The sequence below is a fragment of the Tiliqua scincoides genome, chromosome 7 (assembly GCF_035046505.1).
Source record: "Tiliqua scincoides isolate rTilSci1 chromosome 7, rTilSci1.hap2, whole genome shotgun sequence".
Lineage (NCBI taxonomy): Eukaryota > Metazoa > Chordata > Lepidosauria > Squamata > Scincidae > Tiliqua > Tiliqua scincoides.
In genome coordinates this window covers 29,215,285-29,241,960 of record NC_089827.1, presented here as the reverse complement: position 1 = coordinate 29,241,960, position 26,676 = coordinate 29,215,285, and the positions used below count along the sequence as shown (strand labels likewise).

At 43.2% G+C, this 26,676-nt stretch overlaps 1 protein-coding gene across 2 annotated transcripts in view; it reads left to right on the top strand.

Annotated features, from left to right (window-relative positions):
• Positions 1 to 26,676, top strand: part of EXOC4 (exocyst complex component 4) — a 448,912-nt gene that overhangs the window by 242,841 nt on the left and 179,395 nt on the right. For both annotated transcript variants that reach the window (XM_066633468.1, XM_066633469.1), the window contains one exon: positions 3,521 to 3,617. In XM_066633468.1, coding sequence (XP_066489565.1) covers positions 3,521 to 3,617 — 97 coding nt within the window. The remainder of the gene's footprint in view (positions 1 to 3,520; positions 3,618 to 26,676) is intronic.

Here is a 26,676-nt window from a genome sequence, read left to right as displayed (position 1 = left end):
GTAGTTAGGGCATCCTGAGGCCGGGTTCCCTACCTCTCTTCCACGTTATTTTCAAGCCTTGCTGATCTCAGCTGAGGCATATTCCAGGTGGCGCTGTAGGCTTCCAGGGCACTCTGCGGGCTGTGTGGGAAACTACAGCAGCGGTTTGGGGGAATCCTGGTTCTTGCTCTTCAGTCCAGACTGGGACCAGGGTGCCCCCTGGTGGAGGAGGGGTGTCAGCAGTCCGGCCCTGTCTCGTGCAGAGGAAGGGGCATCCCACACATTACAGAATGAACCCCTTCCTCTTCCAAGTACAGGATATTCACAGGTAAGAATTCCATTTTCTTCTCATGTTCCACCTGTATCCATGGTACATCTGTTGGTGGGCAGGCTTCTGCCCTGGTGGGGCTAGCGAAGGTACACAGGTGTATCTTGAGGAGTGAATTGGGTTATTAATTTCAAACTTGGTTGATGAATTGAAACTTTAGTTTGCTGAACAGAGTCCCTCCTGTGTTTCCAGGAACATAAGTTGTGTCGTTAGCATTCCCTTCAACCTAAAATAAGATGGGTCTAGTGGGCAGAATCTTCAGTGTGGTAGACTTGGAGGTGCCCATGAGTGCCATTTTGCAATTGGTTTTCTGTCATTGATTAAGTTGCCCCATCTATGATGTCAGGTTTTTGGCATCCCAGGCTTGAGATTGTTATTAGCCAGGATGTGGCAGGAAGGCCTGGTGTGAAGCAATCAGCAAGGCAGCACAGCTGACGCAATCAACAGTGCCTGCTGCAGGTGGGAGTCATGTGACTTGGGGAGAGATGAGTACTGAGTCAGGTAGGCTATGGAGGAATGGTGCATTACACCACTGGACAGCCAATCAGAGTAGGTCATAAGACAGTCTTGTGACTATGAGGTCACCCTACTCTGATTGGCTGGCCCCAGTATATATGGGGCAAGCACAGACTCCTGGGTGTGGGTTGTTGTGTGCTGCTGGTTTGTGTACTGATTTTGGACTGACTTCTTGTGACTGTGACCTGTTGTATCCCTGACTTCTGAACCATTTGACTGACTACTCTTCTGCCTGCTCCTTTTACTAATACATGCTTCTGCACCAAACAAGCCTGTGTCTACTTCTTTGGCTCTATTTGGGATTGCCTGCTTCTTTTGCTATCTCCCTACGCTCCCGTGCCATTCTGCTATTGGGAAAGCAAGGGCTATCCTCCCCTGCTGACCTGACATATGAGATGGTTGTTGTAGGTTGTCCCCCTAATGGAGGATGAGGAGGCTGCAGGAAGGAGTGGATCTGGCAGCAATGGCATGCACTGGATCCTGTCCCTTTGGCAACCATTCCCCCCCTTTCTCTCCTCAACTTGCTGCAGCTCTTCCATTGCAGAATGGGAGGCTTATGGAAGTGTAATAGAATTAAATCTCCTTGGAAGCCTCCTAATCCCCCACCCCCACTGCATGCTGCACTGACAGGGAGGGGGTTGAATAGAATTGGACTGTTGTTGAGAGATGTCCTCCAATGAAGGCTAGGAATGAATAATTATCTTTTGAAGAAATTGTATATTCCTTACCTATTCCATTTAGATTTTGTCATATGTGCAAATTTAGAGAAGAAAAGTAGTGCAAATGCTTAAAGTTTAGTTTTGGAAGGTGGTAATCCTAAATTGCATCTAGAAAATATTTATAACTGTGTTCACTTGGTTGTCTCCTGTTGTAGAAGAACAGAAGTTGTAAAGGAATGATACAGCAAATCTCACTTAGTTCAGTATGATGTCTTCTATTTGTATCTTCTTGTGAGGTCAGGTTGGTTTATTAAACTCTTATGTAGATCTAAATTTATACTTGTGGATTTGAATGCACCAAAGAGAGAGGCTGCAACCTGATCCTCCTTTACCTGGGAGTAAGCCCCATTGACTATTATGGGGCTTACTTCTGAGTAGACATGCCTAGGATTGGGTATCAAGTCCCTTGTGTGCCCTGCGTACTGATTGGGCAACCAGAAAAGCCTGGAGAAGGTCTGGGCAGAGTGACTGAGAAGGAGGGAGCCAGGGGCAGGCAAGCAGGTAGGAAGTCAGCGAGTCTGCTTAGGCCACCAGCCTAAGAATGGGCTGGCTTGGCTCAGTGTCCATGAAAGTTCCTTGTCCTTGCCACAGTAGCCTGCAGCCCCCCAAAACGACCCTCCCTGCCTTGCCTTTGCCTATCAGAGGAGGGGCGTTGGGCCACAATTCTATCCACACTTTCCTGGGAGTAAGCCCCATTGACTATAATGGGACGTACTTCTGAGTAGACACATCTGAGCTGGGCTGGGCTCTCAAGTTCCTCTCCTAGCCCCACTTTCCTGGGAGTAAGCCCCATTGACTATAATGGAACTTACTTCTAAGTAGACATGCCTAGGATTGGGCTTTTGGTCACACTTTTTTCTGAAATACAGGAGCAGGCAATGGGGGGGGGATGTGAGGCAAGTGATTCTGGACCTTTGGAAGGTGTGGACCAGTGAGGGGAGGGACAGTAGGAGAGGTGCTAACTGCAATTATGAAATGAGGGGGGAATGTCCCTGTGGGAGGGGGTGGGAGGGGGAGAAGAGGAGAGAGAAGTTCCAATTGCCTGCTCCTGTATTTGAGAAGAAAGAGTGCAACCAAAAGCCTAATCCTAGGCTTGTCTACTCAGAAGTAAGTCCCACAGGCACATTCCCCCCATGTCCCCCCTCCAGTCTTTGGCTGCAGTCCTAACCACACTTTCCTGAGAGTAAGCCCTACTGAACAAAATAGGACTTACTGTTGAGTAGACCTGGTTAGGATTGTGTCTTTTGTCATGTAATGATTTAATTGTATTAATTATGTTAATTAAAAATTAATTGTAATATAGTAATTTAATGTAAGTAAAATACTGGGAGTGTGCCTTGACAATTTTAGTGCTTTGACAGTGTGCCGTGAGCTGAAAAAGTTTGAAAATGGCTGGTCTAGGGGGGAAAATGCAGTATGTCTAACCATGTATTTTGATTCCCAGTGACTGTTGAAATATCTCTGCTAATTCCATTAGTGCAAATGCCAGTGTAAATCCATCCTTAGAGAGGGAGCAGGTAACCTACTTGAATTTCTACCTATCTAGACGCCTGTGGAACTACCTCAGTTGGTGACAATATATTGAGTTGGCCTCCAGTAAAATGTCCTATGCATAGGCTCTATGAGCTATACTCACTCAGGGAATTGTGAGTTGCTGTGTTTGGCTTTGGAAAAGGGTCTTCTCCTTCCAACTAAAATTGGATATTGAGAGACCAGGGGAAGGTTTTCTCCTCCTCCATGAGGCTTACTTTGTGTACTCTTGTAACTAACACCACATCACTTGCTATTCCATGTGCCCATGCAAATTAGTGTTTAAAAAAGAGTGACATGGTTGAAGTCAGGTTACGAAGGTAATAACTCAACTCAACCCGCTGACATTCATTCAATGTGAAAGTGGGCATACTAGAAGAGTATGAAGGTAAGAAAGCCTCTGGTGTCTGAATAATCAACAGTGTGGTGGTTTTTGTTTCCTGTTTAGGAGGACCTGAGGACAACTTTATAGAAGGTGGTGGGACCAAGTTTGTCTGCAAGCCAGGAGCCCGAAATATCACGGTCATCTTCCATCCACTTCTGAGGTAATGCACATGTGTATGTACGTATAAACACTGAGGAATGCTGTCCATTTTTGAACTGTGTAACATTCAGTTTGTCATAGCAAAACTTGGAGCTGTTTACGTATTATGCAACTTGTTATAGAGCCTCTATTTCCCTGAGAAAGGATAAAAAAAAAGGTTCTATCCCTTATGGTCAAGAATATGGTTCAAGTTCTCCAGCTTGAAAGTATCGGAGCAAATGCCTGGTGAATCTCAAAAACCTTGGAAGTGGACACTGAATCAGCTTTCTAATGGTTTGTGGGCTTCAGTGCCCTTGACTAACAGAAGCAGACTAAATTATGCAAGCAGTTCAAACTAACAGTGTCTACCACTTAATGATAGGGATATGTTATGCAATTAGGTTAAGTGAACATTTAGCCCAATCTAGTGCCTTTGTTGTGTTAACAGATGATCCCTGTCAGTTACTGGCTGGCTGTGCAGGCTACTGGAGGCTGACTGCCTCTTCTTTGCATTAAGAGTCTTTTTGTTGTGTGAACAGACATTCTGCTGCAGTCTCTGGGAGATGTGATTGCCTCATTAAGAGCCTCTTTGTTGTGCTTTGCCCACCATCTATGCTGTCTGTTATTAAGCAGAAGGTTGTTAAGCAGAGCACGCCTGCAGTTTGTTTCAAATCCTAGTGGGATTTCTTACAACTCCCATTATGAGTGGGCGAAAAGCACTTCCTCTTTGCATTGCAACCAGGAAGTGGTTTTTGTCCACTTATTTCTCAATCTTCCAATCATCCGGGATACCTGCATTGAGCTGTGTGGAGCTCCCTGCACCTCCTGCAACCTCCAGCACCCCAGAATTAGTAAAAATGAAAGCACACACACCCTTGTCCACCCTTAGAGATGCGATCCTGGGATCGCATTACTGCCCTTGCCCCTCCCCCGCAAAGAGAGGAGTAAATTTCTCTAAAAAAATTTGAGAACCACTGAATTAGTGCCTGTATGGAAGGGCAGCAAGCGGATTACACCCCCCCAGCTTCCACAGATGGAGCAGGCCTCCTTACAGGCCCCTTCCTCCATGCAGCTCTTTAATTACAGCAGGGAATGCAGTCACAGCACACCCAGACTTGTGTAAAGAACCTGAATGGAGGAAGTAGTGAGATTGCTGCATTCTGATCCTTGGAATGCAGTGGTCTGGCTCCCTTGCCTTTCTCCACCAGGTGCTTTAAAGATTCCAGTGGGGGGTAAGGCACAAGATTACTCTTTCCTCTGTGCCGCCTCTTTAAAAATGGGAGGAAATGCAGAACACTCTGGGAGCCACCCCAGTATTCTTCACATGCCCTGCTTTGATTTAAGAGCCCTCACAGAAGAAGCCACATACAGGGAGGGTGGCGGAGCTGGGGGGTGGCAGCACTGCTATGTGTTGCATCAATCACCTCATTAGCTTCAGTACCCCTGTACCCAACCTATGTCAGTGTATGCTTAATTCACTTATCATAGCAGTTCATGTGCTCTAAATCAGGGGTCTCCAAACTTTTTGGCCAGAGGGCCGCATCAAATATTCTGGCATGGTGTTGAGGGCTGGAACAAAAATTTAAATATAAAATGTATATAAATAAATCAGAGATGGAACTTAGATGAGTGAATAAATGAGTGAATGGGCTCATTGATTCAGCCTCTCTGGCCCTTCGGACCAGACACAACCCTCCAGATGCAACCAGAGCACAGTTCCAGTCATGTTTGGCCAAGTGGGCCAGAGGTTTTCAGGGGACAAGAGGCTGGCCGCGGGCCGGATAGAGGCTCACTGTGGGCTGCATCTGGCCCCTGGGGCCAGGTTTTGGAGACCCCTGCTCTAAATGAATTGCTAAAATTTTATTTATTTTTCACATTTTTATACCATTCATCACCAAGGAGAAGGAAATACATAGAATTTGCATTAACTACCCAAATGAGAAAGTGATGGGGAGGAAGTATTAACTTTTTAACATTTTCAAGGGTGGGCTTCCAATCTTTATTGGTGGATGCTGAACAGTCATCACCAGGTGTAGCCTCATTCTGAGGTGTATTCTGTGGGAAAAGCTGACCACCTACTAACAGCTGCTATGTGGAGCTTTGCCTCCCATGCCATTCCTGAAAATGGCCAAGATGCCACTGCTACTTTTGCAGCAAACAAATGGGCCTACATAATTTGGCAACGGGGCCATTTCAACCCAGCCTTAAAGGGTGACCTGGCCTCTGAGCCAAGGTGATGTAGCAAGACCCATGGGACATTCAGCAACTCAAGCTAAATTGGTTAAATATTGGTCTGAAACTTTGTCCTGTCTTGCATATGTTTGTGAAACAAATGTTTCCTAGGATTAAGGGGTTTAAGAACATTTTGTTCATAATGACGTAGTCAACATAATGGTTGGACAGTGAAACAAAGCAGTTCCTTATATTTCTGGTGAAGCAAAGTAGAGCAGGAACCTGTAGTAGTACGCCAGCAGTGTTGAGTGGTATGCACAGCACCCACCACCCGGCTGTGAGACTTCAGTGGGAGCTTCCAACAGCAATAGGAAGCTTGAGCTGGTAGGCAGAACTCTCATGCGTGATTTTTGAGTGCAAGAAAAAGCTCGCCCACCCTGAGCCTCTTACTGACGTTGGAAGCTCCTGTCGCGGTCTCCAAATCCAGAAGTAACTGGCGATGATGTTGATGAGGCTAGTGCGGCAGCAAGTGGCACATCGGGGGAGCAACTTTGAGAAACACTGAAATAGAGGCATATGTGGTTAAATCTCTCTGTGGTTATGATGTATTAATCTCTTTCTAGTGGTACGTTCATGCTTCTGTCAGAGTTGTGAAGCAGCATTCCTGGTAGCCCTGCTGCAAAATACTCTCTTGGCTTCTTAGAACTTGATCACTCTTCTGCTGGGTTTATTTGTCTCTTTGACCCCCTGTGGCAGGAAATAAAGTAATTCTTTATTAATTGGGAATGGAGGAAAAAATTACTTGTAGCTTGTAGCAAATTGTTTATCATTCACTGGTAGTTATGATTAATGAGCAGCAAGCAAACATGGCTGCTGTACCAAAGTAAGCTGATTTCAGGATAAACAGGTTTCAACTTTACAGGACTGCAAATGAAGCCCCCTCTGCCTTCTGAAACAGTGTCAATTATTAAAATACTTTTTGAATTCTCAACCGGCAACTTAACAAGGGTTGCTGGGACTTGCAAATACCTGAGCTGACTAAGGTGGAAGTAGAAAGCTTCTTAGTGCATCATTCAGGTTTAATCTTCCCACTCCCACCTTCCAGGCTGTTGATTAATTTTTTTTTTATTAACAATGCCTAACGGAGAGGGTGCAGACAAATTGGTGGGGTTCAGCACAACAAGGTGATAATGCAAGCAAGTAGTTAGATATTGGAGTGGTAGGATAACCTTTGCTGTGGCTGTAGCACCTGAAGCAAGGAGAAATGTCAAGGCTTGGAGGTACAGACAATGATGCTGTTGGATAGCTTAACTTGTCGCCTTTTGCCTCCTCAGTTAGGCACTTCTGTAAGATGGACAGACTTAGGTTTTTGGTGCGCCAATGTGGTAAGAATTTTGAATCTCTTCCTTGAAAGACCTGACTCCACCACTTCCAGTGGCAAAGGCAACTGTCCTCTTCAGAAGATCTTGAAGAAATTCCCTGTCAGTGAAGCATTTGGGCTTGCAGCACTCCTGGGGTGAAATCTCCTGTCATGACAGTCTATCCTGGGTCTTGAGAAAGGACTCCAATGGTGATCTGAAAAACAGAGCAGGTGAAACAGTTCTAGCACTTTGTGCTAGGCTTTGAAACAGACTGGAAGTGAATGAATATGGTATGAGGTGAAAAACAGGCCTTTGTCAGAACTCCAGGTGCAACATTGTGCATCACATGAATACCACAGGCTGGCCCTGACCTTGCTGGCACTTGGATGCTAGTTGAAATTTGCTTTTGATCTGGGAAATAACAAAGGTCTATTCTTCTCCTCTGTCTTTGAGACTGGCTTCTGTTATGCTATTCTGTCTGTAGTGTACTACTTTTAAAATTTTATTTTCACTGTTTTTACTGTTCTTATTGAGTCATGATTATTTGCAGTTTTGGGAGGGGTGTCATTTGTAGATGAAAAGGCAGGGCACAAATACTTCAATAAAATATGCAGGACACCATTGTTGATTCTTCACCTCATCACACCCCTCAATGCCATTAAAGCAGTGGTTTTCAAACTCTCGGGGAGAGTTTGAGCCACTCTAAGTTCTTGCGGGGGCAGGGGGGAGGTGACGGGGCGGGGGGAAGGCAGCAGTGCGATCCTGGGGATAGCTCAGGGGGCTGCAGGGGCTTGGGTCCACTTACCGAAGCCTCCTACAACCCTCTGCAGGGCTCCCTACAGCTTCAGAAAAAGTGGAGCGATCACAGGGATCCTGGGGATTGTGCCGCTGCCTCCTCCCTTCCTCCAGGCTGCCCCGCCCCTTAAGGTGAAAGTGGCCAGGGCCCTCAGGCTGGGGCATTACGACATCCCAGTTTGAAAAGCCCTACATTAAAGTGAAAGAACTGGTGATTCTGAAAAGTGTGTTCCTCATCTTAAAGTTCAATTGACAAGTAGTCCATTTAGATTCTTTACATGTGTGCAGTGCTTGCAACTAATGGCTGTGATGTCAATAAATGTTTGCTAGTTTAGAGCGCATTTCATAAAACTGTCAGCCTCTGTATTGTGACAGGGAAGATGACTGTTAGGGAAACAGTCTCTCCAAAGTGACCACTTCTCTGTGGCATGTAGTTCTGACTGTTCATCTTTAGTGTTTCTGTCAGCTTGTCACAGGCGATCAGATATTATCTTTGCTGCTGACATTCGACAAGCGGGTAAGGCATAATGAAAACTTCCTATTTTTTCTTTCCCCACTGCCCTACCCCAGCAGTCCATGTTGTGCACAGATGACACATCGTGAATAGCTTTTTTCACGACATTCTTTTATTTCATTACCAGCTTGCTGGGTAGGCAGTGGAAATAATGTGTGTCTTAAAAATGGTTAGGGCAAAATTTACGACCGGAAGATCTATTTGCGTTGCACAATACACTTTTCATATGGAAAGGGAAAAGATGGCATTTGTTACATCTTAACTTTTTTTTGGCCAGCTAGCACATCAATAACTGCTGGGGAGAGGAAAATGGGTTTCATGACAAACTCTGCTAATTGATGGGGGGGGGGAAGGTTTGTGGGGGAAGGTAAGCTTGGTATGAGTGTTTGTTTAGTTTATTGGCATAAAAATAAGCAATTTCATACAAAGTTATAGCACAGAGAGAGAAATGCAGCTCCTTATGAGGATCAATCCATAGACATAGGACCCATCCATAGGTGGGTTCATTTCATTCATTTCAAAATTTTATTTTTAATACATTAGACTTGATGCTACCATGCTATGTGACTGCATTTGGGAAAATGTTACAGACCTGTACTTTTAACAAGCTACTATGTATATTCTTTTAATAATGATAGGAAATGGGACTTACTCCTGGTAAGTATGAGTAGGGCTGCAGCCTAGGAATATTAAGAATTTTCCTGATGTCATTTCTGGTCATGACATCACTTCCAGTGGGTCCTGACACATTCTCTTTCTAAAAAGTGGGTCCCGGTGCTAAATGTGTGAGAAACGCTGAGATAGAATATCTGGACAGACCAACTGTGGTGACACTTTCCTAACTCTTGGTTACATAAAGATGCCTGCCTTGGTGGTTGGGATAGGCTGCAGTTCTTCTCCTATCACATCAACTTACACTCCACAATAGTGTAAAACACAATTTTAACCTGTTGTGTATAATCAATAAGGGATAAGGATACTAACACTTGAATGTTCAGAGTTAAAGCCATACCTCTCAAGTCTTAACAACAACAAACCAGAAATGAGAAATGGAAGAGTATTCCAGCCCTGTGGTAGACAATGTAATTTTCAGCAGGACAGATGTAATGCACGAAAGCCCAGATTAATTACCAGCACTTAATGGGGCTCGCTTGCATGTAATAAATGAATAGTGGATATGTGTATCCCCCCCCCCCCAAAAAAAAAAATGGCAAGTGGTTCTTTGAAAGGAGTTGATTCCTGGGAATAGATTTTTTTTACAAACTCATGAAAAGCTAATTAGACATCCAGCCTGGCAAGGAATATACACACATGATTTTTCCTTGATTGGATATTGTGGGAGGTGTTGAAGTATGAAAATTAGGACTACGAAAGGAGAGTGGTTTCTGCCTCTGTTGTCCATTGATAACCAACATCTGCTCAAATTGCTAATGTCTTACACAGGAGGTGGTGTTGCTCTGTGCTTGTGCGTTTCCCATTGGTGGGAAGGAAGTGGGGCTGACCAAAATCTGTAAGCTGGTGGGTGCATTAAGGAATCTCAGCCTGTCCAACAAGCCTGGTTTAATATTTGCTTGACACAAGTAAATTTTCTTTTTATTGGTTTCAGCTGGCATTTGAAAGGCACTTGGCTCTTCAGGGTAATAATAATTTTGCATATGTTTATTCCCAGACAATTGGATAGCAGATGTCTGCAGTCTTCAGGCTAGTAGAAAGAAGGCAGTGAAGGAGCTGGAGACCGCATTTCAGATTGTGGTAATGCCATTAGTCCTTTGAATGCTGGGTTCCAAGGCTGCTAGGAGATCTCTATATCAGCCACACTTGATTAATATCAGGCAGAAATTAGAATTGCTTGCAGGGAATGAACAGAGACAAAAAAAGGACTCAGTGGCCTGAAAGCAGAGGCTCCATCTAAATCCAGTTTGTTTCCATGTTACGCAAAGGGTGAAGAACTTAAAACTATTGACAATTGTTTTCCTTTCTTTGTCCTGAAAAGAGTCTGCATTTATCAGGCTGTAACAGACTGCCTGGATGGAAAGCTGACAGTGGTACATCCATCAGTGATTCTTAGACTGCTGCCTCTGACTTATTGAGGAAAGGCTTAAATCACCAAAGAGATTCTGTGCTGGATAAGCTCAATAACTGAAAACTGCTATCTTCAGTGATGGGAGCCTGTTGGATGAGAGTGAAAAAGTGCCTGTCAGATCCAGAACCAGCACATCTGAGGAAACTATCATACTTGCTCTCATTTGTAATTATTTAGGACAGCTTTTGGATGTGAGATTCACAGTGTTGCTCCCCAGTACCCCAACTGTAAAATAGTCATATTCAAATGATCTAATGGGGCACATCCTAGCTGAGGTGTCATGGCATCTCTGGTTGCCATTTGCTTAACTGTGGTGATGTCATGATCGACATTACTTTTTAGAGCTAGATAGCTGAGGGCTAGGGGATTAGAATTGGATTTTGAAAATCAGCAAGCAATTTTTTCTTAATCCATGTAAGTATTTGCATTCCATAAAGTTCTGAGTAAGAAGTTGTTGCATATTGGTTGACTGTGTCTGGGGCCACTTTATGGAAAGCTATTAGAAAGAGATGAATATGCGACTTCAATGTGATCAATGCAATATATAAATATAGATCTATTTGAATATCATATTTGACTTTTCATAATATAATATGTTCAAAAATATAAATTAACAGCAATGTTTAATTTAAAAATCCTTCCTTAGAATCTTCCCAGTGTGCATCCTAGATGATGATTTGGCTGGCTTCTTGTGTATTTTAATTCTCATAATGAACACTGTCATAGCCAATCAGATGCATTCTGTAGAAAAGATGGTCACTGAGACAACAGTGGAAATCTGTCTCTGCAAACGCTTTACAGCGCATTCTGTTGTAAGTTAAATCTAGGGCAATATTCAGCTGTCTTATTGCTTCCCATAGTATGTCAACAAAGATCAAGTAGGACAGAGATGGATTACAAGGCCTCCGATGAGTACAGATCCACAGTAAATAGTAACTAATTAGTACAAGCATGCCCTTCATTAAGGATTCCCTAGCTATTGACATTTTAGTACTTTATCTAACAAGCATTAATGGAGTCGTCTTCCTGAAAAATTGTGGCACACAAACATGTGCATGTGCAATTGTCTTCCTATAGTCCAGTTTACATATTTCTGTTCCACTTTTTGGTCAAGAGCCCCAAAGATCATTATAAAAATGAAATTAAATAAGAAATACGAGCACCTACTAAACATGAAATATGCAACAAACACAATTAAGTCATGAAAACAGCAACAAAAATATAGTCAGCAGACAAAACCGATCCATGGTGGGGAGTGGAATCACTTATAAAAACTCTGGATGCAATAAAATGTTCCTTATGATCCCTGCAAAGTACAAGGAAAGGGGCCAGGTGTGCCTCCTGAAGGAGGGAGTTCCAAAGTCTTGGTGCCATTACCAGGAAGGTCCAGTCTATGCACCCACCAATCTAACCTCAAAAGGAGTCAGAATTTCCTCCAAAGATCTCAGCATGTGGGCAGAATCATGTGGAAGCAAGTGGACCTTCAGGCACCCTTGATTGAAATGATTTAGGACTTTAAAGGTGATTATTGCTTGAACTGGGCCTAAAAAGTGAACCAGTGTAGACCTTGACTGTACTGGAGTAATGTTTCCTAGCAGTAGAATTATGCAACTGTTGTAGGTGTGATGGCTGTATATATAGTCCCTGCATGTAGGCATTGGTAGGCATAGTCTGTGCTTCCATATGATCCCCAATTGTGGTCTTACATGCCTGTGTGGGCATTATTCATTTCATATTTTTCTTCCTCCTGGATTTCCAACAGTTTGTGCTATATAGAGTTGAATTATAATGGCACATTAAAAAGAACACCTTGGTTGTTTTGACATTGCTAAGAGGAGGTCTAGCTATGAAACAGGTCATTGTCAAAGCAGTGTACATGTGGCAAGGCTGAAGGTTCATTTTTGTGCCGTTGTTAATGCTTTATGAGAGCTGACAGTCTCACCACACATGCCTTATTAGAGGTGACAGCTTATGAAAATCCTTCAGGTAAGGCTGTTCATTTCCTCCGGCAGCCAGTAAAACCTCCCTTCCTCCCACTGACACACCTGGAAGCAGCAAAGACAAAATATCTTTCCTATGTGATGCATTTGTCATGTTCCCATCTTGTCAAGGAAGATGCTGCATCTGATCAGTCAAGTTTAGATTTTGCAAAGATGTTTTCTCCGTACTATAAATCAAGGCAGTCTGTCATCAGTCTGCCATCTCCACAGTTCTACCTTTCCCCAAACAAACATGGCACAAGGCTAAATAATATACACATTTTGACACATTCAGTAATATAAGTGCCTGACAGTCATATGTGGTGTTCAGAGTTTGGCTGGTAGCACAAAATTGTGAGGTGTTCTGACATGGAGCTTACACCATTGGAAACAAGTCAGACTGCAGTTCCTGGATAGTTTTCTTTCCACAGTGTTGTGCAGATAAATCCTGCAGCTTAACCCCCTTTTTGCTTAACAAATCAAAAACTATTTCAGGGGTAAAGTTTTATCAGATGAAATCCAGAGTGAAGGAAGTCTTCACTCACTTTTAGTGCATGCATTGTGCAATCATATTATGCAAAATGGGGCAGTGGTTGTAGGCAAATGTGGGTGTGTGGAATGATGAACCATGTGTATGAAACCAGTTTGTGGGACTCTGATCTCACAGTATTGAATCCAGAAGTTTTTAGGCTGGTTCACACATGGTTCTGTCAGGCTTTGCCTGTAGGAGTGAGCTCACATAGGAGCGAGTCTTGGATTCACGTGTGCTCCTTTACCACCTATGGGTGTTAGGTGTGAATCAAGGGACTATAGTGAAAAACTACTACATGGTGAGTCTCACCTCTTCCAATCTATCTATGCAATTTATTTTTATGTTTATTTTTCTTAAGAGAACCTGAGGTATTTCCCTAGCTAATATATATGGACCTACATTTAAATCACTTGCTTGACAGGAGAGAGCCAAGTGACCAACAGCTGAATCCTACCTAGGCCATCTGTTGTTGTCACACTTCTTTCGCTGGCACTGCCATAACGCAGTCAGTGCCAGTCATAATTTGTGTCCCAAATATATGTATAAGTGCACGTATATGCTATGACTCAATTTATGTATGTTTATATTAAATATAAGGGTTAGGTTTTTATATTAGATGTACTTTATTAATTTTAAAAGTTAGTTAATTAAATTTAAAAATGTATGTGACTTTACATAAATAACCCAGACACCAAAATAAGTTGGCAAACATACAATGACACCAATAACTGAGACAGATTTGACTGGAACACAATCATCCAGGATACAGATACACTAATACTGGATTGTACTGTCTGTTACTAAATTCTGTGCAAGCTTTTTCTACCCTTTTGTTCTTCCTCATACAATGTAGTTTAGGATCGGGAAAATAGGAAAAAGTGGCTCATATCTCAGCTTCCTGAGCTGTTGGAAACTCACTTAGAAAAAAAAGCTAGCAATCCAGACCAGGTAATGAGCAAAATGAGCTCTGAGGGGAACAGGCTAAAATCCAAGGAAAAATCTGCCTATCTGGGTAATATGGCACTCATGAGGATGAGTGAAAGCTCACTCTAGTTTGGGCAAAAGTGCTCAGTGCTCAGGGCACTGGAGTGGTGTGTAAGAGGCATTTGGATACACTCATCAGGAAGCTACTGTGTGTTTTGGCATCCTACATCAGCAAGAGAGACATTCTCAGTCCTATACATACATTGAGACAGATACTTCATGTTGGGAAAAATAACTCATGGAGAAACCCTTATTCCTAGACACCCTACCATGGTTGGGTCCCCCAGATGTGGTTAGTTGGAACAGTGGCATCACTAGGATTCACGTCACCCCATGCAGTGGGTGAAGAACACCCCAGGTGGTGGGCGTGGTGATGTACCATCGCCCGTCCCTACTGATTTTTTGGACTGTACCTTTTGATAGAATGCAGATATTTCAATGTGGTTTGTTTCATTGAATTCTGCATGAAATTACACATTGATTGATATATAACATGATGGTATTATTCCTCCAAACTCTGATTTTAGTGATTTTGAAAACTTGTAGTCTCACACACGCACACCCTGTGTCAACTTACTAATACCTTATTGCAGCAGTTCTCAATCTTTTAGCATTGGGACCCACTTTTTAGAATGACAATCTGTCCAGGACCCATTGGAAGTGATGTCATGACCAGAAGTGACATCATCAAGTAAATTAAAATAAATAATTATAAATAATTAAATTAATATAAAAGAAATAATTAAATAAGGGGGAGCCAGCCTTGTTCCACCAAGTGAATTTTCTCTGTAGTCTGCCTGCAATAACACCCAAAAAGAATCAGTGAGATTTTCAGCCCTCCCCAGTGCCCAGTTTAAAGTTCTTCTATTTCAAGCATATCAAGATAAAGACCCACCTGACTTTACAAGTGCAAAATAGAAAACATTCCCCTTACCAGTTCAAGCCTCTTTTTTTTTTTTTTGTCTTTTTTAGTAGGGGGGGAGGCTGCCTCCTGGAGCATTTGTTGCGCTCCAGTTCCATTGGATTGGGACTGTTCTTGTGTCCTCACATTCTCCTTTGCCTGGCCTGATCACAAGCCAAGACACATCTGCCTACTTGCGAGTAAACGCGACCGTGAAGCTGTTTCGCTTTCCATAGGGCTCAATACATTCGCAGCTGGGAGGGAGGGAGCTCCTTCTCTGGTGTTTTGGGAGGGCTGCATTCATTGGATCAGAACCATTCTGACGTTGTTGGAGTCCTCTCAGCCTGCCCTTTCCGATGGACTAAGGCAAGTTTGCCTACTCACGAGTTAACGCGCATTACGGCTCGGTTTCACTTTCCATAGGGCTCCATGCATTTTTATCTTTCCAGTTTTTTGGCCATAGCTTTTGAAGGAAAAGAGCTATTTCACTCTGGTTTTTTGCATTGCATTCCGCTGGAAATTCCGCATCCAACGGTGTAAAGCATGACAGGGTTGCTTTTCAAACCGCAATTTTAGCATGTCATCCCCCCAGTGTGCGTCATCCCCCCTTGCGTGTCACCCAATGCGGCCTGCACCCCCCCGCACTCCCCTAGCGAAGCCACTGAGTTGGAAAACTAGACTTAAGCATTCCCAGATAGTTATCCTCTATTCTAAATATTCAGCAGTGTATACCCATTATTGATGCAGACAAAATTGGCACCAGATGTATCATCAGACTCAGGCAGACACTTCACCGTATCTTAAATATATTAAATGAAAATGCATGCTTCCTTGAATACCTGCTAGGAAGCATCTGGTGTCATTCTGAAATACTTTGAATTGCTTATTGCAGTGGTTCTCACACATTTAGCACGGGGACCCACTTTTTAGAATGAGGATCTGTCAGAACCCACTGGAATTGACACCATCAAGCAGGACAATTTTTAACAATCCTAGGATGCAATCCTATTCACACTTACCCAGGAGTAAGTCCCATTGACCATTATTGTTAAAATATATACATAGTAGCTTGTTAAATGTACAGGTTTGTAACATTTCCTCAAATGCTGTCACATACCATGGGAGCATCAAGTCTAATATATTTAAAATAAAATATTGAAATGAATGGGGACCCACCTGGAGTTGACTCGTGACCCACGTAGTGGATCCTGACCCAAAGTTTGAGAAACACTGGCTTATTGTGATAAGATTCTTAATGAAAACATGAGTGTGATACTGTCTGCTCAGTGTTGCCAAGGTTTGGCAAGAAAAGGGAGTAACTCTAACATTTGGATCCTCTTTCCGGAATGCAGAGGAGGCTGTACACAGTTGTCTCTTAGATTTGTGAATACAAGATTCAACTCAAGGCCTTGAGTCAAAATTAGATCAGTGAGATTGCCAGGTCTTAGGTTTAGCATTAGCTTCTTGCTGTTGGGTTCTTTCTTAGGTATGTAACTCTTGAGGGTTTAATTAAACCTAATCCTTTATTAAGAACACTAGGAGATCAGCTGAGTGCCTGCAAACTTTCAAGACTGACTTTTGTCCACTGAGAAGATTAGAAACTGTAGTCAAATGCAGAATGCTGTTCAAGTGAAGAAAACCTCAAAGGAGCACAGAAGACAATTTTATTATTCTGTACATTTTGAATATTATCATATTCTGAGGGAGACTCTGCTTCAGTTCTTTCAAAGGATTGTTCTATTATGATTTTATTGTTATGTATGAGTTGTTTTCTTGTTGTATACCACCCTAGGTTCTGTGGGAGAAGGGTGTTCTATACATTTTTTTTCCCCAATAAAGGAATAAAGAGAAACCAGAGTTTCCCTTCATACCATCACAAAACAAAGTGATGTGGAAGACAGTTTTGATTTCTCTTTGAAATAACTGAATTGGAGTTGGACCTAAGGAAGAGTTAATAGTCAGAATGCATTGAGAAATAAATTGTCTTCTGTATACCTTTTGAAGTCTCTTTTTCCTTTTGTTCCTGCATTTGGTACCTTTCCATCTCTCCTTCAGTTCAGCAGAGCAACTTCAGGTGTAACATGATCAGTTTTGAAACTTTGTGTAACTTCCTTCCGTTGGCTTTGGTATGTGCCTGGGTTTTCATGGGCAGGAATTTTTTGCTAAATTGGAGATGCTCAGTATTTTTTCAGTTTAAGCATACACCCCCCCCCCCAAATTAGTCTAAAAGAGTAATACATTTCAACTGGGATGCAATACTATTGCATGAAATTGCCTCCATTCTGTCTCAGCTCTATTTTCAACTTCATCTAATGGTAACCTTTAGTTTTTGAGCATCAGCCATTAAATCAATATTTTGTTACAAATCCAGGTTCCAACCATTCACTGTGATATCCTTATTATGCAGTTTCTCTGTACCTCTAATCAACACATGCTTTTATATCATAAGAGGAGTCCTGTTGGATCGTACAAGAAGTCCAGCATCCATAGCAGCAGTACCCTAAGTGGATTCCTTAGCATCACTCTCTCTCTCTTTTCACCTCACATTGGAACATAAGATACTGCTCTCAACCTTTGGTATTGGTCTGATACAGGAGAGATCTGGATATGCTACAAGATTGGCAGTGATACCAGAATGTGCCGATCAACAAAGGGCGCAATCCTACCCTGCGCTGGAACAGACAAGCCAAGAGGATTGCGCTGTATCCAGCACAGGATAGGGGCCCAGAAACTTTTCCCCTTACTTCCAGGTAAGACGCTTTTGCCCCGATGGGTCTCCTCGGATTTGTACCACCTCCTGAGGTGGCGCAAGTCTGAGGAGAACGGAGCGACTTCATGCCGCTCAAAACTCCCCAGGAATGAGAGTTGGGATCCAGCATAAGTGCTGGATCTCAGCCCTGCCTCCCGCTCTCCGGGACCACCCACCGCCCATCCAGGAACGCCTCCCACTTGCCTCCTCCCTGCCCACCCCAGAGCGTTGCATTGATCTAGTAGGGTTGATGCAAGGCTCGCTGAGGAAGCTGGCTCAGAGGCTTGTGTCAGCCTCCACAGGCCAGCACACCCTGGACCACCAGCCCAGCTTCCTCCTGAGTAGGCGCAAATATGCCTTACAGCACATTCGCAACCTTCCTGAATTGCGTCCAAAGAATCCTAAATATCTGACAGCTATAAGTTCAAATCAAATTACATTGAACCAGTTTCTAACTAACTTTGAAATAGTTCAGATATTTTTAAAATTTAACTCCTTGTAACATTTTAATGGGGTACATCTGTGGAAAGGGGAATTATGTCACGTTTGGCACAGATGTTGAAAGATTCTAGAGTTGCAGCAATGAAATCTACTGCTAATGTCCATAATGTGGGTTCACCCATCCCCAACCTCATCTCTTTGTTCTGCCCTCCCTTCCCCCATTTCACCCCCTGTGCTGAGCTTACCTGCTCCAGTGGGCCTCCCAATGTCCACTGGTGCACAGGGAAAGGCTCTGACCTTCCTACCAGTATACGGGCAGCTTGCAATGCCACAAAAAGCTTTACTGCTGCTTTATGGCAGCCTGTGCTGGAGGAATGCTCATTCTCTGGCACTAGTCATAGATAGGATTGGGCTGTTAGTCACATTGGGCAAGAACAGGATATACATTTTAAAACATTAATTGCTAGATACAAAATGCATACTATCAATGTGCCTGTTTGCAGGTCAGACTCTCCCTTCCCAGCATTTTTTAAACTGTGTTTTGCGATAGCTTACTTACTAGTTGTACATTTATCCATATGTGTATTTGTGTGGGCACACTCTTAATGGTTCATCCTGTCCCAAAGTTTGGGGCCAATTAACTTATGTAAAGGTTTAATATTTAAAGCTTGACTCTTGTGCCAACCTGTCCCTCACCACCTAAAGCTAGCTGAAATAAAACTCATACCACTTTTAGAAGGCACTCAGACCCAGACTTTGGCAGCCATCCAGATGTAGATTATTTCACATTTAAAAGATAGCAGTGCCAGCAACTTTGTAAATCTCTCACCCCGAGACATTTGCAGGTGATCCTCCAGCAGTCTCAGAGAGTAGTTAGCATTTGTTTGTTTTGTCTGTTGGAATCAGGTTGTCATTGGATAATACATGTATATTTTTTTTAATTGATAGTTGCAGTTGGTGTTTTTGCTGGGTTAGGGTAGGCTAGAAATGTAAGTATGCACATGGATTTTCTTGCTTGACAAATGAGATCTCTCTGCCTTTTGCCAGGATGTGAATGGCTTAAGGGTATTGCCAGGCAGATGTGAGAGTTGGACAAGAAGAAAATAGGAATGGGTTTTGAAACTTCCCAGTAGACTGTAGTGAACCCTTGATTTAACAATCTTTGGAAAAAACAGATGTTTTATTCTCCATTAAAAACAAGTTATACGCTTTGTGCATACATATGTCCATGGACTTCGGTGCATTTTGATTTAATTGACTTCTGGCATTAATGAACACCTCTCCCCCATTACTCTGTTATAGCAAGGGTTTGCTGTATCAGGATATTCTATTGTACTTTTGGGCTCTCCTTTTGGGGAAATGGAAGACCTGTGTAGGTATTGAAATAAATAAGGGCGCAATCCTAACCCCTTATGTTAGTGCTTTCCAGCACTGACATAAAAGGGCAATGCAGCTCTGAGGTAAGGGCACGAACATTCCCTTACTTTGAGGAGGCCTCCGTGAGTGACATCCAACTGCAGGATGCAGCACATGTCCCATTGGCACTGCTATGCCAGTGCTGGAAAGCACTGACATAAGGGGTTAGGATTGTGCCCTAAGTCAACTTTATTATGTGCTGTTGACCAACTCTGAATCATTTCATGGAACTTCTACAGGAGATCTTCCTGAAAAGTGTTCTGGTGTTTCTCCCTACTTTTCTGATAGTTGGTGTGAGTCGGGAAGAGTTTGAGTGTTTTTATGTACAAACAATTTCCCAGTGAATCATTTCATATGTGAGGAAGTGTAACCACTCCACAGTTGGATTCTGCAGAAAACCTGACTGGTATAGTGGAGCCTGAATCTACTGTAATTTGTGAAATAAACCTTTAAATTCAATTGTGCCACTTTATAGTGGCAACTAGGTGTTGTAAAAGCCAAGGAGTCTGCTTTAATGCCACTGATTTGGGTTTATTTATATTTGGCTTACTGTGTTGCTTTTGAATTTCTACTCTCTGCAACTACTGTGAAATAAATGATACAGAGGAAATACAAGAGTGTTTAAAAAGCAAAAACAGCAAAGGTCTTGAGTGCTACTTTCTAGCACTGAACTTATAACTAATTAAATGGGTGTTCCATGATTTCTTTTACGCTATGGGAAGGCTTTGTCTGTTAAGAGTTTTATATTGGCTTTTGTGAATGATGCTACTTATGGGATGAGAGACCTATTAGGGTAGAACGTATTAGAAATGCATTTTGTGTTGTGTCTGTGGCTCTCTTAGATGTTTGCATAATGTCCTCTGCTCTAGCCTCTAGCAATGACTGCTACTGTAGTAAATGGATATTCTATGGGATACAATGTGTAAATAATCTGTGTGTGGACGTAAGACTTGACTGTAGTCCAAGATCTGCTTCATTTGAACTCCAATATATGAGATTCAAACTGTGCCATATTCTTCTTTCATTGCCTTGCCTCTGTGACCCCCTCACCAAAAGCATCTGCCTCTCAGGTTCTTAAACCCTGAGTGAGTGTATTTTCTCTGGTGGGCTCTCCATTGCCAGGTCAGTCCTCCGCAAGTGGTTTGCTCCTTCCTTTCAGGCAGGCAGGTCAGGCAGAAAGTCTTACTGAGAGGATTTTTAAAAATGTAAGCGGGGAGCCCCCCCCCTTCCTGGCATAGAAAAGGAATAGTGTGGTGGACTTTGCAGGGTAAAATAGCAGACCCACAGAAGGGTTCCTTCACCACCATCCCCAACAGGCTAACCTCAAACCAAGGGACACCACACTTTTTTCAGTGCCATGCTCACAATCAAAGCTAGGCAGGCATAAGAACAGCCCCACTGGATCAGGCCATAGGCCCATCTAGTCCAGCTTCCTGTATCTCACAGCGGCCCACCAAATGCCCCGGGGAGCACACCAGATAACTAGAGACCTGCATCTTGGTGCCCTCCCTTGCATCTGGCATTCTGATACATAGCCCATTTCTAAAATCAGGAGGTGGCACATACACATCATGGCTTGTAACCTGTAATAGATTTTTCCTCCAGAAACTTGTCAAATCGCCTTTTAAAGGCATCCAGGCCAGATGCCGTCACCACATCCTGCAGCAAGGAGTTCCACAGACCAACCACACGCTGAGTAAAGAAATATTTTCTTTTGTCTGTCCTAACTCTCCCTACACTCAATTTTAGTGGATGTCCCCTGGTTCTGGTGTTATGTGAGAGTGTAAAGAGCATCTCCCTATCCACTCTGTCCATCCCCTGCATAATTTTGTATGTCTCAATCATGTCCCCCCTCAGGCGTCTCTTTTCTAGGCTGAAGAGGCCCAAACGCCGTAGCCTTTCCTCATAAGGAAATTGCCCTCATAAGTTGCCCCAGCCCAGTAATCATCTTAGTTGCTCTCTTTTGCATGACTATGTTTTCACTATATCCTTTTTGAGATGTGGCGACCAGAACTGGACACAATACTCTAGGTGTGGCCTTACCATCGATTTGTACAACGGCATTATAATATGAGCTGTTTTGTTCTCAATACCTTTTCTAATGATCCCAAGCATAGAATTGGCCTTCTTCACTGCCGCTGCACATTGGGTTGACACTTTCATTGACCTGTCCACTACCACCCCAAGATCTCTCTCCTGATCTGTCACAGACAGCTCGGAACCCATCAGCCTATATGTGAAGGCATTGTGTTATGTGCCTGTGCAGGCCGTTCTTTCACTTCTTGGTGGAGACAAACTTTCAAAAAGCCAGAAACCTTTCAAGCTGGCCATGCCCAGCTTTTTCTCCAACTTTCAAGATGGCACTGCCCACCTAATTTTTCCACTTTTCAAAATGGTGGCTGCCAGCTTTCTGCCACACACCAGCAATCGGGCCCTGACCCACAGATTGGGAACCACTGGCTTAGATTGCATTAGTCAGAGAGTAGTTCCCCACCCCAAACCCTCTGACTTCCTATGCTTTCATCTTCCTAGTCCTTGAATTAACTGTATTCATCCTTTTGTTAAGGACCTTTGTGGTTTGCTACCACACTCTTCAGCCTGCAAGAGATGACTGAGAAAGATACCAATGTCAGTCTTATGTTATGATGCCTCTCAGTGGCATTTACAGTAGAGTCCTGGTTATTTGACCTAAACAGGACCAACAGGTGGTCGGATTAACAAGATAATGCAGTAATGGGGGAGGAGACAAATTGCATCCATTTAAAAAATTGTTTCATTATATTGAACTTGTTCCTCTACTTTTTGCCGGCTCCTCTCCCTCAATCCACATCCACCCAGATCTTCAATTCACCAGTTCCAAATGCCACCAGGGTGTAGCTTCTCCCAAAGGAAATTCAAAAACTTCCTTTCACAGAAAGAGGCAGCAGAGGAACTTGTCCTAACTATTGACATTCCCCTGTCTTACATTTCCTTCCTCTCTAGGAGTAAGAGCTCTGTTACCTTAATCCAGCGGGTTTCAAAGGCAGCCTGGCAGCCTCAGGTCCTCAGGATGCAGCCAGCAGGATGCCTGTGGGAGGGGGTGGGGTGGGGGAGAAGAGGAGAGAGAAATGCCAATTGCCTGCTCCTGTATTTGAGAAGAAAGAGTGCAGCCAAAAGCCCAATCCTAGGCTTGTCTATTCAGAAGACCCATAGGCACATTCCCCTGCAATGTCCCCCCAGTCTTTGGCTGTAATCCTAACCACACTTTCCTGAGAGTACGCCCCATTGAACAAAATAGAACTTACTTCTGAGTAGACCTGGTTAGGATTGTGCCCTTTGACATGTAATGATTTAATTGTATGAATTATATTAATTAAAAATTAATTGTAATGTAGTAATTTAATGTAAGTAAAAAAACTGGAAGTGTGCCTTGACAATTTTAGTGCCTTGACACTGTGCTGTGAGCTGAAAAAGGTTGAAAATGGCTGCCTTAATCACTAAGGGCTAAAAAAAAAAAGTTCTGCAAGTTATATAGATGTAAGTAGTATGTATTTTGCAAAATTCCCTTTCTAAGCTTGTCCTAGAGAACTTATACCCACTTTAAACTAATTAGTTCCCCTGGCTCAAACATAGCTTCCTTATGAGGAAAGGCTATGGTGTTTGGGCCTCTTCAGCCTAGAAAAGAGACGCCTGAGGGGGGACATGATTGAGACATACAAAATTATGCAGGGGATGGACAGAGTGGATAGGGAGATGCTCTTTACACTCTCACATAACACCAGAACCAGGGGACATCCACTAAAATTGAGTGTAGGGAGAGTTAGGACAGACAAAAGAAAATATTTCTTTACTCAGCGTGTGGTTGGTCTGTGGAACTCTTTGCCACAGGATGTGGTGACGGCGACTGGCCTAGACGCCTTTAAAAGGGGATTGGACAAGTTTGTGGAGGAAAAATCCATTACGGGGTACAAGCCATGATGTGTGTGCGCAACCTCCTGATTTTAGAAATGGGTTATGTCAGAATGCCAGATGCAAGGGAGAGCACCAAGATGCAGGTCTCTTGTTATCTGGTGTGCTCCCTGGGGCATTTGGTGGGCCGCTGTGAGATACAGGAAGCTGGACTAGATGGGCCTATGGCCTGATCCAGTGGGGCTGTTCTTATGTTCTTATGTGTTGGCAACATTCAGTCTCGAAAGTCTATGGTATCGCGCTCTGAATGCTGGTTCTGGAACAGTGTCTAGTGTGGCTGAAAAGGCCAATTCGGGAGTGACAATCCCTTCCACACTGGGAGCAAGTGTAGTCTGTCCCTGGTCTGTCTCACTGGCTATGGGCCTTCCTTCTTTGCCTCTTCGCCTCAGTCAGTTGGCCAAGTGTCTCTTCAAACTGGGAGAAGCCATGCTGCACAGCTTGCCTCCAAGCGGAACACTCAGAGGCCAAGGTTTCCCACTTGTTGAGGTCCATTCCTAAGGCCTTCAGATCCCTCTTGCAGATATCTTTGTATCGCAGCTGTGGTCTACCTGTAGGGCGCTTTCCCTGCACGAGTTTTCCATAGAGAAAATCCTTTGGGATCTGGCCATCGTCCATTCTCACAACATGACCAAGCCAATGCAGGCGTCTCTGTTTCAGCAGTGTATACATGCTAGGGATTCCAGCTTGTTCCAGGACCGTGTTGTTTGGAACTTTGTCCTGCCAGGTGATGCCTGTGGAGGCAGCGCATGTGGAAAGCGATACAAAATTACCGCTATACACCAGCACCAACAGAAAAGTAACTAGTAGGTAGCTTGCCAGTGGGGCTGCAGGGTCCCTACTTCCAGTCCTCAAAGCAGCAGATCTAGGCCCAGCAGTGCCCCCATAGCTCTCCACCACTCAGGAGTCTCTGTTCAGCTAGTTTGCCAAGCCATTAGTTTTAGCCAGTTCATTAGTCAATTAGCTAGTCCCTGCATCAGTCCATTGTCTGTCCATCAGTTTTAGTCCATCCATTGGTTCATCAGTCAGTTTAGTTCTCTCTCTTCTTCCTTCTACTACCCACAAACACTCCTGCTCCAGGTACTGCTTGTATCCTGTAATCACCTGGCTGCCTCTAGTGGCTGCAGCTGTGCAGCACACCCACTTCTAAAAGCCTGGGTTTTAACCCCATGCTTTCCAAGCCTGACTGGGCAAGGGGGTCACTGTTGACATCACACCCTAACTGCTTGGGTCTTGCACATTTCCACTACAGCATGTTGGATAAAAGAGAATGTTGGATAACTGATTGTTGGATAATTGGGACTCTGTAGTAGTTATTTACTTGTTGGTATGATTTATGCCCTGCTTTTCTACATAAACATGTAATCCAAGTGGCCTATAAATGAATTTAAAACCAATAAACATTTAAACAGCAAAATAAACAGTCAGGGCATACCAACAAATAACTAAATGCCAAATAATGAAAGTCTTAAATACTGTATCTTTAATATATTAGGAATTCCATTCTATCTGCAGTACTAGCTGGAATTGGAAGTATCTATGGTAGTTAAAGTTGCAGAGTAGCTTTGCAGCCCAGTTTGTTTGCATTCTCCATTAGAGTCCATGACAGAGTGGTGGTACTTGAGTGGTGGCCTCTGGGCAAAAACCATTCCTACAGCTTCCTCAATGCCTTCTATATTTGGTCCACTCAATTTCTCATCTGGCCCCATCATCAGCACTGAAGGTCGTGTTAACCAGTTGTGGAGTTTTTTGGGTTTTTTTTAAAGAGATTTCCTGCACAAGTAGGGACCTGTAGTTGATGTGTAAGCATCCCTCCTTCCCACTTCCCAAAGCCAGGTACCTTGGAACTGTGATGCACATCCCCAGCCACACTGATGCTGATTAAAGAAGTGGCTTCTGCATTAAAATGTTCCCAACTCTCTGTTGGTGTTCATGAGAAATTAGTTTATTAGTGGGCTGAACATTATCTCAACCTTGTTTCTTCACATAATACATATGCTTTGATTATTGTGGGCCAATCCTATCCAACTTTCCAGCACTGGTACAGCTGCAATGCAGCCCCAAGGTAAGGGAACAAAGCTTACCATACCTTGAGGAGGCCTCTGTGACTGCCTCGCCACCACAGGATGCAGTGCATGCCCCACTGTCACAGCTGCACTGGAAAATTGGTTAGGATTTGGCCCCGAGTCATTTACAGTTATGTGCTTTAGGGTGCAATCCTAACCTACTTTCCAGCACTGGCCTAGCTGCAATGCAGCCTCAAGGTAAGGTAACAAACATGCCCTTACCTTGAGGAGGCCCCCTTGACTGCCCCCCCCCACTGCAAGATGCAGTGCACACCGCATTGGCACCGCTGTGTCAGTGCTGGAAAGTTGGTTAGGATTGTGTCCTGTAACATTCTTTCTTATTTCACAGTTTTCCAGAATGCAGAATTCATTCTGTATGCACATCTGTATTTCTCTTGAAAAGGTCAAAATTATAAATGTTTCTCAACAATGTTCCAAAGCTTCCTACATTTACAGGACCAGTGGTGAAATTTGCATCCTTTTCTTTGTTCTAAAAGAATCTTGAATCAAATGTATAATTAGAAATAACTTTGATTTTATACCTTTAACTTTGATCTCCACACATTTCATTCATTATCTTGATGAAGAGTTGAGTTAAAGGCAATACCTAATCAAAGTTCTTCTTTTCTCCTCAATATGCATGCCAAGTACTCCTTGATGTATGGGTGACATGCTTCAAGTATGTTTACTAAATAAAAATGATCGTAATCATGGTAACGACATTTATGCTAAAAATATTTTTTTTAAGTAATTGAAGTACTTTAAATGGTGTTAAAAGTTAAAATTGTGGCAAGCAACCTCCAGTTCTGGCTATTATTTTTTTTTAAGTTTGTGACTAGCCCACCAGCCAAAAATACCTGTGTGCATCTATGTTTTTTAGTTTTTTTAGTTGGTTTTAGTTGGTTGACAGCTTACCTTGACTCATTGGCTAATTTAATCTTGACAGAATGCCCTGCATTGCAAGGCAATAATCATTACACCTGGTAGTAATGATGCAGCATTGTTGAGTAATAAGGCCTGCTCCAGCCTGGGTTCCTAGGAAGTCTTTGGTATTCTTGTGGGGTTGAAATTACAACAGGGAAAATGTTCCATCAATATCATTAGTGTCATTTTTGAACACCACTTTGAAATCTTCTGGACACA